This window comes from Thamnophis elegans, chromosome 13, assembly GCF_009769535.1.
Source record: "Thamnophis elegans isolate rThaEle1 chromosome 13, rThaEle1.pri, whole genome shotgun sequence".
Lineage (NCBI taxonomy): Eukaryota > Metazoa > Chordata > Lepidosauria > Squamata > Colubridae > Thamnophis > Thamnophis elegans.
Window position 1 is genome coordinate 47,512,076 of NC_045553.1, and position 17,700 is coordinate 47,529,775.

The 17,700-nt window shown below is 45.9% G+C and overlaps 1 protein-coding gene across 1 annotated transcript; it reads left to right on the top strand.

The window, feature by feature from the left end:
• The first annotated feature begins 467 nt into the window (after positions 1 to 467).
• On the top strand, positions 468 to 16,122 carry C13H11orf53 (chromosome 13 C11orf53 homolog). The gene is made up of 5 exons (XM_032228777.1): positions 468 to 477; positions 4,394 to 4,503; positions 12,070 to 12,112; positions 12,279 to 12,562; positions 15,718 to 16,122. Exons 1-5 carry the CDS (start codon positions 468 to 470, stop codon positions 16,120 to 16,122), a joined length of 852 nt encoding a protein of 283 aa, XP_032084668.1.
• The last annotated feature ends 1,578 nt before the right edge of the window (positions 16,123 to 17,700 follow it).

The window sequence follows — 17,700 nt, forward strand, 5'->3', positions numbered from 1 at the left end:
TATCCGTTCTAATAATTAAAAATAGCAAGTAATTGTAGGACTCCTCACAATCTTAAACATTCTTGATTTAACCTTTTCCTGTAGCAAGAGTTTATTCGTGAAAATGAACATTTATCTGTCCGTCCGTCCGTCCATCCATCCATCCATCCATCCATCCATCCATCCTGTCTTGTCCTCTCGCTCCTAAAATTATGCATTTTGGCTCAGTGAAAGCGCCTTTTCACCCTGCTCCTCGCTGACTATGCAAATTGCATCTAAACAGACATCAAAGGATTTGCATTTATACAAATCCTACAGAACTCATTTCTGAGATGCCCTCTAAAATTGTGGAAAAAGCTATTTCTGTTGAGCTCAAGGGGAGCGTGAGTGAGAAACGGAGTCTTCTGCGGCAGCATCCAAGTTCATGACAGCTGATTTTCTCAAATATTCTGCTAAATTTACACAGAGAGAAATAATCCCTCTTGAGCATGGAGACTGGTAAGTATTGACTCGATCCACTTGACGTGTGTATTTATTTGCTTAGCGACAATGGCATAGAAGTTTGCAAAGTCAGGCCTTGCTTGGAATGGAAATTCTTCCCCCAATTGTGATTTTTAAGTCAAGAACTCCCTGTACCTTGCTTCCCTCAAAAGCATGCATCAGAAATAGAACCTCTAGGTCAGGAAACTTACTATCATTGCCAAACTCAAAGCTAATTCCGCAGAACCCAAAATATAGAAAATTCTTGATTTCAAATCCTGCCAATTAAAACGTTTCAGGCAATTTGTAGTGGTGAAGTTTCCTAAAATATTGTAATTATTGTGTTTGGATGAGTGCATATTAGCTGACGAAAGGGAGAGATGGGGGGAGAAAGAACCAATTCCCTTTAAGACTGAAGAAAAGACAGAGGCTCCCAACTAGTTTTATTTAAAGAAAAACAAGTTTTATCCTAGGACAGAACCCTAAACTAGCTTTGCTCTCTGACAAGCTCCAGACAAACCAGGAAACTGCTTGGATTTTCTTTTATTCTCTGTATTGACCGGGTGCATCGTTATTTCTGATCCCACTTGATTCCTGCAAACATTTTATTGAAGGAGAGGGATTCGGGCTGCCGTTTTAGATCACTTGTAGCCACAATTGGGATAGGAGAGATCTAAAGATTTGATGGCTAGCCCTTCCATTGTGGTCGATCTTGAAAAGGCTTTCTATGGCTTACCACTCCCAATTGGCAGAACTAATCTGTCCCTATTTTCCAAGCAGAACAAAACGCTAAATAAATGCCATATACTAAAGAAATAAATAGAGAGAGAACAAAAGCACAAAACATTCATGTACGAAAAGATCTATGTTTGGAACAGTAGGTCAAATCGCACAAAAGATCAAAGAGTTTTCCCCATAGGACACTTTCTTTGAGTTTGGAAGATGCTCTGGGTTTGTGGTTGCATTGTTTCCTAAAAGATTACATGGATCCTCAAATAACATCTGGCTGAAAGTTCCCCTCAGGCTGTTTCTCACTTCCGCAGGGTAGATTCTTTCTGTGAGCGTGGGGGGTGTCCTCAGAAGTCAAGGTTTCAGCTCTGCTTTGCTTTCTTTTATTTGTTTTTAATGTGCATTGTGCATGGTTCCAAAAGCTCTCACCTCGCATTCAGGAGGCTGTGAGCTCGATCCTAGGTAGAGACAGATATTCCTCTCTCTGGGCACACTGAGAATATATATCTGCTGAACAAAACTCCGCATCGGGGACAGGAAGGGCATCTGGCCATTAAAACACTCTGCTAACGCCATTCAGTTGCCCAGACTCCACACAGCAAGGGATGATGGGGGTCTTTAAATGAAGATGATGATTGTGCACGGTTCCAAAGGCAGAATGAAAGAACCTGCTTCAGATATTTCAAGTTGACTGAGACTAGAATGGACCCACCACCGTAGCAGCAAAATATATACCGAAAAACATCTGGTGAAAGCCATAGCTGCCAGCAATTCAGGAAGCGCTTCTGTGAGGGCAGGGGAACCATTTCCATCTTGGAATGTTATCTGGAAAAATACAAGAAGCCCTCAACTTACGACCCTTCATTTAATGACTGTTCAAAGTTACAACAATACTGAAAAATGAGATTTCTAATCAGTTCTGGCATTAAGAATCATCGCAGTCACATGATCAGAATTTGGGCGTTTGGCCATCAGCAAGTGTTTACGATGGTTGCAAGGTTCTAGGCAGTGGTGAAATTCAAAAAAATTTACTACTGGTTCTGTGGGCATGGCTTGGTGGGCATGGCAGGGGAAGGATACTGCAAAATCCCCATTCCCTCCCTACTCCGGGAGAAGAATATTGCAAAATCTGCATTCCCTCCACACCCTGGGGCCAGCCAGAGGTGGTATTTGCCGGTTCTCCAAACTACTCAAATTTCCGCTACCGGTTCTCCAGAACCTGTCAGAACCTGCTGGATTTCACCCTGGTCCCAGGGTCATTTGATCCCCATCTATGAACCTCCTAGCTGGCTTTCAACAAGCAAGTTAATAGGGGAAACCAGATTCTTTTAACAACTACATGAGTCACTTACATTTTCCTCAGCTAGGAGGGGGGAAAAATCCAGCCTGGTTAAAAGTAATCAATATCTGAACTCTTGAAAAATCAGCAAAATGCTCTCCACCTTGGTTGAATGAGGAGATTTTGATTCACATTAAACCAAAATTGAATCTGCACATTAGAGTAGTTGCTTCCTCTTAGCTACTGGTAGCTTTCATTTACTAAACCAAGAGCAAATCAATTATAGGATGGCTTAACCCTGGTTGAACATCAGTTCCTCCATTGTATTTATGACACCAAGATTTCAAGATGGGGATTGAAAGGTTTCTATGGCCTCGACTACTGTAACGCTCTCTACATGGGGCTGCCCTTGAAGAGCACCCGGAAGCTTCAACTGGTCCAGAATGCGGCTGCGCGGGTTGTCATGGGGGCACCCAGGTACTCCCATGTTACGCCCCTTTTAGGCGGCCTGCACTGGTTGCCGGTTGTCTTCCGGGTGCGATTCAAGGTACTAATTATGACCTTTAAAGCACTCCATGGCTTAGGCCCAGGGTACCTGCGAGACCACCTACTGCCACCGGTAGCCTCCCACCGTCCAGTGCGATCCCACAGAGTTGGCCTCCTCAGGGTGCCGTCGGCCAGACAGTGTCGGCTAGCGACCCCCAGGGGGAGAGCCTTCTCTGTGGGAGCCCCTTCCCTCTGGAATGAGCTGCCCCCGGAGCTTCGTATAATCCCCAACCTCCAGTCCTTCCGACGCGCCCTAAAAAGTTGGCTTTTCCAGCAAGCCGGCCTGGCCTGAACAAAACTAAACAAATTATTGATCACTGTTAATTTTAATTTGAATTCTTTAAAAAAAAAGTGTCATTGTCAATTTTAATTGGGTTTGGGATATCCTGTTTAATTTCTTCTTAACTTTTGTATTATATGTTTCTTTTAATGTTGTACGCCGCCCTGAGTCCTTGGGAGAAGGGCGGCATATAAATCGAATAAACCTAAACCTAAACCTCTGAATGGATATATCTCAATCAATCAACCAACCAACCAATCTTGTTGGGATACAAAACATTCACCCAAGCTTGGCCTGACTTGATGGCACCTTTGATCCATGAATAAAAGAACAAATCATGTAGCCTTACCCTACTTTTTATTCTCACAACTGAGCTTCTTCTCTGATAACATTGAATTTTTAACTAGGGCATACAAAACCTTTGCCAGACCAATTCTTGAATACAGCTCGTCCGCCTGGAATATAGGACACTGTATATAGGACATTAATAGGATTGAGTGGGTCCAGAGATATTTCACGAGAAGAGTCCTCCACTCTTCTGCTCGCAACAGAATACCCTACACCACAAGGCTTGAAATTTTGGCCTTGGGCAACCAGGAACTACACCACCTACGGTCTGACCTAAGCGTAGTACATAAAATTGTCTGCTACAACGTCAATGACTACTTCAGCTTCAACCTCAATAATACACGGGCAAACAATAGATACAAACTCAAGGTTAACTGCTCCAAACTCGATTGCAGAAAATACGACTGCAGCAACAGAGTGGTCAACGCCTGGAATGCTCTACCCGACTCCATTGTTCACCTTCAATCTCAAACTGTCTAGCGTGGACCTCACCCCATTCCTAACAAACAAACAAATAGATAAACATACAAGGTTGAGTTAGCTCCTGGAGCAGGGATCCATCCTTGAATCGTGTAGATTCAAGAGCGACCATTTGAAAACTTGTGGAAATCAGCTCCCAGAATTCCCCAGCCAGCAGGAGGAAGCAAAATCCACAGGTCTTCACGTTGCCGAGGTTGGAAACAATCTTTCCTTTATCCAGCTTCCCTTATGAGGTTCCTTCCTTTCCTAATCACTTATCTTGTCTTCTTCAGTCCCCGCAGAGTATGGCAAGCGTGTTTATCAAGGTGTGCGTGTCAAACACACAGTGAAGGACCTGCTGGCTGAGAAACGTTCAAAGCAGACAAACAACTTACGTCGAAATGTAAGTCTCCATCTCTTACCTTCCTTCCGGTTCTGACGCAGTAACCTTTAACCATGGCTAGAAATGGCGGTTGCTTGGGCAGGAAGACTCAATATCTGCCTTATGTATTTTACATTTAATATCTAGGGCAGTGTTTCTCAACCTTGGCAACTTGAATGCTGGCTGGGGAATTCTGGGAGTTGAAGTCCAGACATCTTCAAGTTGCCAAGGTTGAGAAACACTGATCTAGGGCAATGTTTGAGGGGGGAAAAAATCATGTTGCAGGGGTTCGCACGTGGACCAATTGTGGAATGACTATAGTAGCATTTAGTAGGGGCTATGCTGGTTGATGCAGTGGCTCAGTGGCTAAGACGCTGAGCTTGTCGATCAGAAAGGTCGACAGTTCGGCGGTTCGAATCCCTAGCGTCGCGTAATGGAGTGAGCTCCCGTTACTTGTCCCAGCTTCTGCCAACCTAGTACTTCGAAAGCATGTAAAAAATGCAAGTAGAAAAATAGGTAGTGGGAAGGGAACAGCGTTCCGTGCTCCTTCGGTATTGAGTCACGCATGACCACAGATATGTCTTTGGACAGCGCTGCCTCTTCGGCTTTGAAGCGGAGATGAGCACCGCCCCCTAGAGTCGGGAACGACTAGCACGTATGTGCGAGGGGAATCTTTAACTTTATGCTGTTTGAACACTATGCAACATTATAGAGGTGGTCCTTGACTTACAAACATAATGGAACCTCCCCATCCTGGACATAAGCCCCAATGGTCGTAAAATGGGCCAGTCACATAACCGCCTAGATTTTATAATATTTCTTATGGCACTTGTTAAACACGACGGTCATTAAATGAACAGATGGTTTGTGCTGCCGTTTTGCTGAAAACCAGAAATACAGTTTTGTTTTTTTTGGCAAAACACCGTCGTAAAACCTTGTCATGGGACTGCAGGATGCTGCAAACATCCATAAATGCAACCAAGTTTCCATGGGGCTTTAACCATCATAATTTCGATTCTAGGTTGTGCCTAGCTCTCAAGTAACGTGACCCGTCAAAACCGCGGTCCACTAAAGCGCGCCCGATCAAAGCGCGTACGTGACGTCATCAGCAGCGCGACAAATAAAATTAAAAATAAATTAAATTAAAATTAAAATTAAATTAAAGCAAGCCGATTCACATAAAGGTAAGGGTTAGGTTTAGGGTTAGGGTTAGGGTTAGGGTTAGGGTTAGGGTTAGGGTTAGGTTAAGGGTTAGGGTTAGGGTTAGGGTTAGGGTTAGGGTTAGGGTTAGGTTAAGGGTTAGGGTTAGGGTTAGGTTAAGGGTTAGGTTAAGGGTTAGGGTTAGGGTTAGGTTAAGGGTTAGGGTTAGGGTTAGGTTAAGGGTTAGGTTAAGGGTTAGGGTTAGGGTTAGGTTAAGGGTTAGCATTAGGTTTAGCGTTAGGTTAAGGGTTAGGTTTAGGGTTAGATTTAGGGTTAGGTTAAGGGTTAGGCTTAGGGTTAGGTTTAGGGTTAGGTTTGGGGGGGTTAGGGTAAGGTTTTCGCGTTAATTTTAAATTTACCGCTCACAGCGTGCCGTTTTCGTCGCGCTGTGATGACGTCACGTACGCGCTTTCGTCGAGCGCGCTTTAGCCTACCGCGGATTTGTGGTGGAACCCTCAAGTAAGTCCATTGGAAATTTGACAGGTTGCTAAACAATCCGTTGCAACTCGAGGACTACCCGGGTATGACAATTGATGTGCAATCTTTGTGATCGCTTTTCACTCTGGTTGGTTGGTTGGACCTCCCCCTCCCCCACCCCAACCCCAAAATAAGGGAGATGCTTCCTTATTTGCACAGAGAGCCTCCCGAACAATTTGGTTGCTTTATCTGTGTATGGATCAATATTGTTGTTGGACAAGAGATACAATTAACGGTGAGCAAACAGCAGGTGCACGAACACAGCCGAGATGAGGAGGAAGGAAATGGCTCGTCCCATTCATCTTATCTTTGGAGAAGAACACTCCCTCCATTTTAGCAAAGCAAAAAAAAAAAAAAAATCCCCTTGCAACAGGTGCGTTCAGGCCTGGATTGGAAATCATTAGGGTGTGACCCTGTTATTTGTTAGCAAATGCAACGCTATTTCGGCTTGTAAAATGCTGGCCTTTCATCTTCCAAATAACCCCGCCATTTGCTATCTCTAAGTTGGATTTCCACACATACCAGATGGCAGGATTCTGTGAGAGCTTTCTGATGACCAATGACCAGCATGCTGGTGAAGTCCGTTGATCATGAACAAAGGCAAATATATGTGTCCCAGGCAGAGGTTCCGGTTCCACCACAAAACCGCGGACAACAAAATCACGGTCGACAGAAGCGCGTATGTGACGTCATCACAGCGCGACGAAAAAGATCGAAAAATGTAAAAATAAAGCGAAAACCTTACCCTAACCCCCCCAAACCTAACCCTAAACCTAACCCTAAACCTAACCCTTAACGTAACGAAAAACCTAACGCTAACCCTTAACCTAACGCTAAACGTAACGCTAACGCTCTAAAGCTAACCCTAACCCTTAACCTAACCCTAACCCTAACCCTAACCCTTACCTTTATGTGAATCGGCTTGCTGTAATTTAATTTTTATTAATTTTTATTTCAATTTTTCGATCTTTTTCGTCACGCTGTGATGACGTCACATACGCGCTTTTGTCGATCGCGCTTTTGTGATCCGCGGTTTTGACGGGTCACGGAGGTTGCTAACGGTTCGGCCCGGTTCAGCCAAGTAGGTAGTAACTCAGCTGGCCACGCCCTTCAACTGGTTCTATCAGCAGCACCATAGGCGCCGCCATCTTGTTTTTTTGCTTTCCCAAAGGCGCAGAAGCAATTTTTTCACTACTGCGCATGCACGAGAAGCGCATCCCTGAATGAACCGGCAATAAAAGAAGCCGGAACCCACCCTTGGTCCCCAGGATAATGTGTCAGGATTCAATCCGGGTCACCTGGACCAGAGGTTTTTGTCTTCCAGCTTTTGGACTCATGCTCTAGCCCAGTATTTTTCAACCACTGTGCCGCGGCACACTAGTGTGCCGTGACATAGTGTAAGGTGTGCCGTGGGAAAAACACCCGCCGGGTGTTTTTGCCTCGGGACATCTCTGTGTCCCAAAAGTTGCTTTCGGGACACAGGGATGCCTCTATTAAGTCCCTGCGGCCCCACGTTTACTTTAAAAACGCGGGGACCGCCGGGAGGTAGCGCACGCAGGGACGTCACTGACGTCCCATGCGTGCGCCCATAGCAACAATCGCGGAGGACTGGAGTTAATTTTTTTTAACATTTTCTAATGGTGGTGTGCCTCGTGATTTTTTTCATGAAAAAAGTGTGCCTTTGCACAAAAAAGGTTGAAAAACACTGCTCCAGCCCATCTTCAGAGAACTGTTCTGCTAGAGAGGAGTTCCCTGGGGAATGGGCTCCAGCACGCATCCGAAAGCTCGGAAGACAAAACCTCTGGTCCTGGTGACCGACCCAGATTGGACCCTGCAAGTCCATTTGTGTTTGCCTGGGGAAATGACCAGTGAAAGAAACCACAGTGCTAGTTGCTTAGTTTTGCAAGAGTTTATGTTGATCTTCATATTCTTTATTGTTACTAAATAATAAGGGTGACATGGCTGTCCAGGTGTTGAAATCCATAAGTCTTAAAGTTGCCAAGTTTGAAAAAGACTGAGTTAGAAGAATGTAAGTCTAATGAAGATAAAGCAACAGATCAGGCAAGTAAACTAATTTAGGTAAAAGGTAAAGGCTCCCCTCACACATATGTGCTAGTCATTCCCGACTCTAGGGGGCGGTGCTCATCTGCATTTCAAAGCAGAAGAGCCAGCGCTGTCCGAAGGTGTCTCCGTGGTCATGTGGCCGGCATGACTAAACGCCAAAGGCGCACAGAATGCTGTTACCTTCCCACCAAAGGTGGTCCCTATTTTTCTACTTGCATTTTTTACATGCTTTCGAACTGCTAGGTTGGCAGAAGCTGGGACAAGTCGCGGGAGCTCACGCCGTTACACGGCGCTAGGCATTCGAACCGCCGAACTGCTGACCTTTCTGATCAACAAGCACAGCATCTTAGCCACTGAGCCACCGCGTCCCTGAAAACCAATTTAGATTTCCAAGACTAAAATGAAGACCTACAACCTAGGATCATTTCACAGATGTTCTCATGCTATCCAACTCCATTTCATGCTTGGTCCACCAGAAGAGTATCTCAACCTCAACAATGTTAAGGTGCATAGACTTCCGCTTCTAAAATTCCCAGCCAGCATGCAGAGAATGCTGGGTGTTGAAATCCTTCATTGGTGTTTGTTTATTTGTTTATATAAAATTTATAGGCCGCCCTTTTCCCTGAGGGGACTCAGGGCGGCTTACATAAAATGAGGGTTTGTCAAGCTCAGCAACGTGTAGATATGTGGAGTTCAGCACCCAGGATTCTCAATATGCTGGCTGGGATGGAGGAAGTCCATACATCTCAACATTGCTGAGACTTTGGAAAAAGTGCGAAGAAGAAGAACTAAGACGATGAAGGGCCTGGAGACTAAAACATGTGAAGAACAGTTGCAGGAACTGGGTATGGATACTCTACAGAAAAGAAAGATTATGGGTGACATGATAGCGGTATTCCAGTAACTGAGGTGCTGTCACAAAGAAGAGGGGGGGGGGTCAAATCATTCTCCAAAGCACTGGAGGGCAGGACCAAAATACAACAGTTGGTAACTAATTAAGGAGAAACGCCACCTGGAACTAAGGAGAAACTTCCTAACGGTGAGAACAATGAAGCAGTGGTCAGAAGTTGTTGGTGCTTCATCACTGGAGGCTTTTAAGAAAAGTCTGGACAGCCACCTATCTGAAGTGGTGTAGATCCTCCTGCTTGACCAGGGGGTTGGAGTAGAAGACCTACAAAGTCCCTTCCAGCTCTATTCTGATTGATTGGATACACTCTTCTGGCAAACCAAGCACAAAAGCCTTGAGCTGTTGACTGGCCAGGTGGACAATTTGTGAGTAGGACCTTCCTCCTTTGTAGCCTACTTAAGTGTTAAGCCATTTCTTCTTATAGCGCTACCTCATCCTCCTAGCATGCTGGCTGGGGGAATTCTGGGGATTGAAGTCCACCCATCTTAAAGCTCCCGAGGAGAAACACCCTGAAAGAAACAAACCTTGTACAAATGGCTTCCAATCCATCTGTCACCAAATCGGTGTTGCGGGTGGCATCTGAAGTTCTCCACCTGCCCCCCCACCCTCGGATCTTTAAGTCTTGCTTTCTGTTTATAACCTCTCACTGGTAACAGCCATGAGCTCTAAAGAGCTAATTTCCATGGACTCGGTGGTGTCCAGGTGGAAGCTGGGTGTTGGTCACCAAAAGATAATCTTGACACTGGCAAATTTTAATTCAAATCCAGACCTCTAAATTTGGTTGCTTCCTAGGAGGGGAAACTCCTGTTTACAGTATGCAAACTGAAGGAGGTTGCGTTTTGCCTTGCCTGGCTGAAAACTAAGGGTAGCATTTGCTATTCAGGGCAACTGGGTTGTATGTAATTGTTGAACTGGGAAACTAGAATAAAGAATGTCCTTGAATTAGTTCTGAAAGGAGACCAGTGACATCTTTTTATCGTTCGTTCTGCAGGCCAAAATCTAGCTTGGCTTCGCTTTTTATTTTTTCCTTTGGAATTCCTAGAGGATTGAACATTGGATCTGGGTCTCAACACAACAGTGAGATCTACTATAAATCTACTTTTTTAAGATACACATACAAAATGTAGAATAACAGAGTTGGAAGAGAGGTCTTGGAGGTCTTCTAGTCCAGCATCCTGCTCAAGCAGGAGACCCTCTACCATTTCAAACAGATGGCTGTCCAATCTCTTTTTGAAGACCTCCAATGATGGAGCACCCACAGCTTCTGGAAGCCAGAAGGTGTTCCAATTGTTTTCACTGTCAGCAAATTTCTCCTTAATTCTAGGTCAGTGTTTCTCAACCTTGGCAACTTGAAGATGTCTGGACTTCAACTCCCAGAATTCCCCAGCCAGCGAATGCATTCGCTGGCTGGGGAATTCTGGGAGTTGAAGTCCAGACATCTTCAAGTTGCCAAGGTTGAGAAACACTGACCTAGGTTGATTCTCTCCTTTATGAGTTCCCATCTATTGTTATCCTGTCATCTAACCCCAATCCTAACATCCTCTCTTTGTAAACCTTGGCTGCTGGGAATTTATCGTAGTGTGACGCAGTGGCTCAGTGGCTAAGATGCTGAGCTTGTCAATCAGAAAGGTCGGCAGTTCGGCAATTTGAATCCCTAGCGCCGCGTAACGGAGTGAGCTCCCGTTACTTGTCCCAGCTTCTGCCAACCTAGCAGTTCGAAAGCAAGTAGAAAAAAAATGCAAGTAGAAAAATAGGGACCATCTTTGGTGGGAAGGGAACAACGTTCCGTGCGCCTTCGGCGTTGAGTCATGCCGGCCACATGATCACGGAGATGTCTTCGAACAGCGCTGGCTCTTCGGCTTTGAAACGGAGATGAGCACCGCCCCCTAGAGTCGAGAATGACTAGCCCACCTGTGCGATGGGAAACTTTACTTTACCTAACATACGTTGATTTTTTTTTCAGTGGCATTCTGAGCTGTGGGATTCCCAAGGCAGGTTTGGCTAGAACACCTCAGTGGGTGGAGCTGAGAAAGCCCCAATAAACAGGATTTCGTTTCAATTCGGTTCAATTACTTGCCTGTTGCTAATAGGATTATTCCTCAGTCCGTTTCCTTTACTTCATATGAAAAAGTACAAAGCATTAGGAAATATCTTATGGACTGAATGTGAAAGTATTATGAGTAACCTCTTGGCATCCCCTTGGTCAAATTTCCCTCCTGCTGCCTCAGCGTCCAAAATAAAAACCAGTAGTTGCGATGGACGTGAAAACTGAGAAGGGCTCAATTGAGGCTGCCATCTTTGACCTGGTCTCCCCCAGAGATGCTCCTGGCCACAGCTCTGGCTTGAAGCCTGAATTTGTAAACAAGAAACCTCAAGTTTGGCCTCTACCTGGAAAGGATTCCACACTTTTGATTTGTTTGATCTATTTTATTTTTATTTATTTTGGTTTGTCAATGAGAAAACAAGTATGAATATGACATATAAACGTATATACATAAGAAATGGGTGCAAATAAATGGGGACCATAGGACAGGGGCAGTAGGCACGCTGGTGCGCTTATGCACGCCCCCTTTAAGGACCTCTTAGGAATGGGGTGAGGTCCACAGTGGACAGTTTAGGGTTGAAGCTGTGGGGGGTTTGAGGATGTAACAACGGAGTCAGGTAGAGCATTCCAGGTGTTGACCTCTCTGTTGCTGAAGTCGTATTTCCTGCAATCAAGTTTGGAGCGATTAACCTTGAGTTTGTATCTAAGATGGCATCTTACAACACCTGAGTTCAGGTAGCACGCTTAGCTCCAATGCCCTTTGTTCAAGAGGGGCTTAATGTGTCACGTGGCTTCAGCTATTCTGGCTTGCAAAGAACTCTTTGTGGCTTAGCTGCTGGCCACACTCAGCCCAAATTCCCTTTCAAGATGTGGTTGTTTTGTTTTGTTTTTCCAGGGAAGTGTTCTGAGCTCTCAACCATCTTTTGTTCCACTGCCCGGTAAGTATTTTACTTTTGTAACTGCATCTCTAGCCCATTAACACCAAAAGCTTATTTAATTTGGTGACAGCTCCAAAGTCATAGCACTCTAATTGTTTCTTCCTATTCCCGTGTCCCCTTCCCACTTCCACCACACCCTGATCATCCCTTTCTCCATGGCCCAAAGGTTCCCCCACAACATCCAGTTATTATGGCGTCCGAAGACCCTTGGCGACAGATATGGACTTACACAACAGCAAAGATATTTCCGGCGAAGTCTACGGTTCCTCCTTGCTACCCAAGGCATTGGCTTATGAATGCCCAGCGAGTCAGGGGTATTCTTTGTCTCTGGATGCCCACTTAATCGACCAGTATGTGGACCAACGGGCTGCATCCATCCCCTCTGGAGCCTCTGCTGTCCTTGGCAACTCAACATCATCCTTTCCAAGCGATTCAGCTCATTATTTCAGCGTAAGTAGAGGACAACCAGGGTTAAATAGAGAAGGACCTCGGTTAATTTTTGTTTTTTGAGTACACGGTCTAGGCTTCTCCCAAAAAGCACGAAGCAGAGTCCTGGTCCCGACAAAACCTCTTTTATTAAACGAATGTGAATTCTTCTCATTCATCAAAGGCCTGGCAAGCAGTCTTTCAAAGGAATATTTATGACCACAGACCTTATCTATCTTGGAAAGCTGCCATGTCAATATTTTCCAAAGGAGGTGCTGTGCAAGGAAAGACTGGGCACAGAGTCCCTGAGATTCACGGACAGATCTTCACACTCCTGAAATGAATCTAATGACCAAATGAACTAATTGTTTCCTGCAAAAGCCCCCTCCCCTTTCGCTCCTCTTTTATGTCCCATGAGAGGAGCCAATCACCTGTGGCTTTACTCCCAAGTCGACCCTCGTTTCTGAGCTGTTCTTTTCCTCTGGCAGCTCTGCGCATGCGCACACTGGGAACAGGCTCCTCTGCCTCACTGCTGTCTTATCGTTGGCAGAAGAAAATAATGGCTTGACATTTGCTCTTCATCACTGATTCTTGTCCTGCCGTTATTGCCCAGTTCAAGTTGCTCCATCTCTTAACCGAGATGACGGTTAATCAAGATGGCTCAATTTTACACACCTTGATGGCACCAGGGAAGAAGGAAGGACCACTTTAACACCCAGTCCCGCTAACTCAAGGCTTGTCTCACTTATAGGCTAGAGATGAGAGTCCACTGTATTGTGGGATACTCATCAGAAAGCAGTGGGGGGGAGATGCTTTTAGGGCACATCAGAGGTGATATTCAGCAGGTTCTGACCGGTTCTGGAGAACTGGAAGTGAAAATTTTGTGTAGTTCGGAGAACCGATAAATACCACTTGTGGCTGGCCCCACCCGCATCTATTCTCTGCCTCGCAAGTCCCAGCTGATTGGGAGGAAATGGGGATTTTGCAATAACCTTCCCCTGCCATGCGCACCAAGTCACGCCCACAGAACCGGTAGTAAAAAAATGTTGAATCCCACCACTGGGGCACATCTGAACTGTGGTTAGGAGCAAGGAGGAAAGGCCCACTGTTGTGTGCAAGTTGTACACAATGAAATCCTGGAGGGCCTGCCATTCGCAAGCTCAACTGCTTGCTTCCCAGGGCTAACACCTATCCTGAATCGTGGGCCCATCGATTGAAAAGGATGAGGTTTTTGGCAGTGGTGAAACTCAAAACCTTTTACTACTGGTTCTGTGGGTGTGTGGTGGGTTTCACAACTAGGCTGCATTCAAAGACAGTTGATCTCGAGGTGTTAAAAGTCTGCTGCTCCCAAGACCACATTCTGTGCTTGCAATGTGGTGGCGGCGCAGTGGTTAAATGCAGCACTGCAGGCTACTGCTAGATCAGCAGGTCAGCGGTTCAAATCTCACCGGCTCAGGGTTGACTCAGCCTTCCATCCTTCCGAGGTGGGTGAAATGAGGATTGTTGTTGGGGGCAATATGCTGACTCTCTGTAAACCGCTTAGAGAGGGCTGAAAGCCCTATGAAGCGGTATATAAGTCTAACTGCTATTGCTATATTGCTATTGCTATTGCAATGGTGCACAGTGTAGAATTTCATGTACACTTCAAACTGCAGCTCCTCTCTTGACATTTCAAAGGTGGTCCTTCAAAAAGAGCCATTTTTTTATTTTATTTTTTTATATACAAAATGTCAAATCAATGCATGAACAGCAATACAAACAAAACTGATCCAATTGATGATGATGATGATGATGATGATGATGATGATTACATTCAATCAACTTGCAGGAACTGGGTATGTCTAGTTTAATGAAAAGAAGGACTAGGGGAGTCATGATAGCAGTCTTCCAATATCTCAGGGGCTGCCCCAAAGAAGAGGGAGTCAAGCTATTCTCCAAAGCACCTGAGGGTAGAACAAGAAGCAATGGGTGGAAACTAATCAAGGAGAGAAGCAACTTAGAACTAAGGAGAACAATTAATCAGTGGAACAGCTTGCCTCTAGAAGTTGTGAATGCCCCAACACTGAAAGTTTTTAAGAAGATGTTGGATAACTATTGGTCTGAAACAGTATAGGGTTTCCTCCCTAGGCAGGGGGTTGGGCTAGAAGACCTCCAAGGTCCCTTCCAACTCTGCTGTTGTATTGTATTGTATTGTAATTTCTAACTTCTATCATTCCCATAACAATATACATCTATGTTAGGTTACAAATCTTTCCTGATTCACTTATTCCATCGATTTCTCGTTATGTCTTTCATTTTATCAAGTAAAAATGTGGTACATTCATATTCCCTTTATTTCTATCGCTTAGTCCAGCTTTTAATCATATCGCCCCATAAAAAGCTTTCCCCTTCTTTCCTGTCTAAGGTCTAATCATGACGCCTTGCCTACAAAAAGCGAAAGAAAGAAAAAATAGGGAGGGAGGAAGAGAAAGAGAGGGCCAAACAATTCAGAACAGTCCCGGAGAAAAGGAATCATCCTTCCATCAGCAGGAAAAACAAAGCCACCTTGATGTGCTCCTTCGTGTAGGCAAGCCACAGGGGTAGATTTCTGCTGGGGTTACTGCCGGTTCGGTGCACACACGATTTGCGTGCACTCTGCGTGCATGCACAGTTGCCTGTAAATAGGTCTGCACATGAGCAGAACATTAAAAATGCAAAAAAAACCATGCCACGTCGACCAGGGAACCGGTTGGGGGGGTATGTGGCGAGCCTGTCATCGCTACCAGTTCGGTGACCCGGTGCAAACCGGTAGCAACCTACCTCTGGCTAGTTGAGGGTATCTAGGAGAGCTTGCCTCCTCTCTGTGGCCTCTATTGATAATTCTGCAGGGGAGGCTATTGTCCTTCAACATTTTGGGATCATTAAATGATAGAGCCAAGGTGGCGCAGTGGTTAAATGCAGCACTGCAGGCTACTTCAGCTGACTGCAGTTCTGCACTTCGGCTGTTCAAATCTCACCGGCTCAAGGTTGACTCAGCCTTCCATCCTTCCGAGGTGGGTAAAATGAGAACCCGGATTGTTGAGGGTGATATGCTGACTCTGTAAACCGCTTAGAGAGAGCTGAAAGCCCTATGAAGCGGTATATAAGTCTAACTGCTATTGCTATTGCTATTAAATGCACCCCTTTTTCCCCTCCAGCAGAGAGACTCCTGGGAACAAACTGTGCCGGACAACCTTGGTCAGCTGGAGGCCTGTGCAGAATCTCTCCAAGTAGCTCCAATCTCCAGCTGCCTTTCAGCTCATGAGGCGGGGACAGCTTCCCACTGCAGAAACCCCAACTGGAATTTACCCCTCTCTGGAATCCAGTCTTATTCCTTCCACCCTCTCGAAGACGTCCACTACCCGGCTGTTTTCTCCGCCTCGTCAAATTCGCCCTTCTCCTCTTTGATGGCTGCTGCGGCCAATGACCTCCCTGGGCTCAAGATGCTTCCGGGGTCTTCTGAGGAGCCTTCAGATGCAGCCGCTCTCCAGGAGAGCAGTTCCTTCTGGCCCAAGGAAGACCCAAGTCCTCTCTGGGGGTCTTACGAGGAACGAAGGACTTACTGAGCAGAAGGGAGACCCAGCCGAGACTTTGTGTGTTGTTTAAGGCACTGCCACAGATGTTGAATTTGGAAGGTGGGCTGAGCACTACACTCAGTGGGATTCCAATTTTTTTACTACCAGTTCTGTGGGTGTGGCTTGGTGGGCGTGGCAAGGCTTGGTGGGCGTGGCAAGGGAAGGATACTGCAAAATCCCATCTCAGGGTTCCAAATAGCATCCGAAAGTAACTCAGAGTCCAAGGCAAAGTATTCCTCAAAGTTCCAATTTATTAAGAGAGCCATGTTGGCACGTTGTCATAACTATGAGCCAGTTGCCAAGCATCTGGATTTTGATCCAATGACCATGGAGATGCTGCAACAGTCATAAGTGTGGAAAAATGTCAAATCATTTTGTTCAGTGCCGTTGTAACTTCGAACACTACAAGTTGTTTAAATTGTTGTAATTCGAGGATTAAAGTAAAGGTAAAGGTTCCCCTCGCACACATGTGCTAGTTGTTCCTGACTCTAGGGGGCGGTGCTCATCTCAGTTTCAAAGCTGAAGAGCCAGCGCTGTCCGAAGACGTCTCCGTGGTCATGTGGCCGGCATGACTCAATGCCAAAGGCGCATGGAACGCTGTTCCCTTCCCACCAAAGGTGGTTCCTATTTTTCTACTTGCATTTTTTACATGCTTTTGAGCTAATAGGTTGGCAGAAGCTGGGACAAGGAACGGGAGCTCACTCCATTACGCGGTGCTAGGGATTCGAACCAACCTTTTTGATTAACAAGCAACACTGCGTCCCTAAGTTGAGGATCACCTCTACACTATAAAACCCCCCATGAAGGGTCCCATTGCTATCTTTTCATGGATGTGGGGGCAGCCTGTAGCACCCATTTTCCAAAACTAGGGCATGAAGGACATCTTCGAAACACAAGCAGAAGAGAAACAGGTACTGACAGAAAGCATGGTGTGGCCACAAGATGGAGCTGCACATACAAACATCCCACATGTAATTTGCCTTCAGCAATGCCATCACCGTCCTTCTCGAACCGACCCCTGGCAAAACACCAGCTGTTTCCTCTTTGCACTCCTTAAATCTCTGCCAGGGGTGAAATTCAGCCGGTTCTGACAGCTTCTGGAGAACCAGTAGCAGAAATTTTGAGTAGTTCCGAGAACCAGCAAATACCATCTCTGGCTGGCCCCAGAGTGGGGAGGGAATGGGGATTTTGCAGTATCCTTCACCTGGAGTGGAGAGGGAATGGAGATTTTGCAGTATCCTTCCCCCTGGAGTGGGGAGGAAATGGAGATTTTGCAGTATCCTTCCCCTGGAGTGAGGTGGGAATGGGGATTTTGCAGTATCCTTCCCCTGGAGTGGGGAGGGAATGGAGATTTTGCAGTATCCTTCCCCTGGAGTGGGGAGGGAATGGAGATTTTGCAGTATCCTTCCCCTGGAGTGAGGTGGGAATGGAGATTTTGCAGTATCCTTCCCCTGGAGTGGGGAGGGAATGGAGATTTTGCAGTATCCTTCCCCTGGAGTGAGGTGGGAATGGGGATTTTGCAGTATCCTTCCCCTGGAGTGGGGAGGGAATGGAGATTTTGCAGTATCC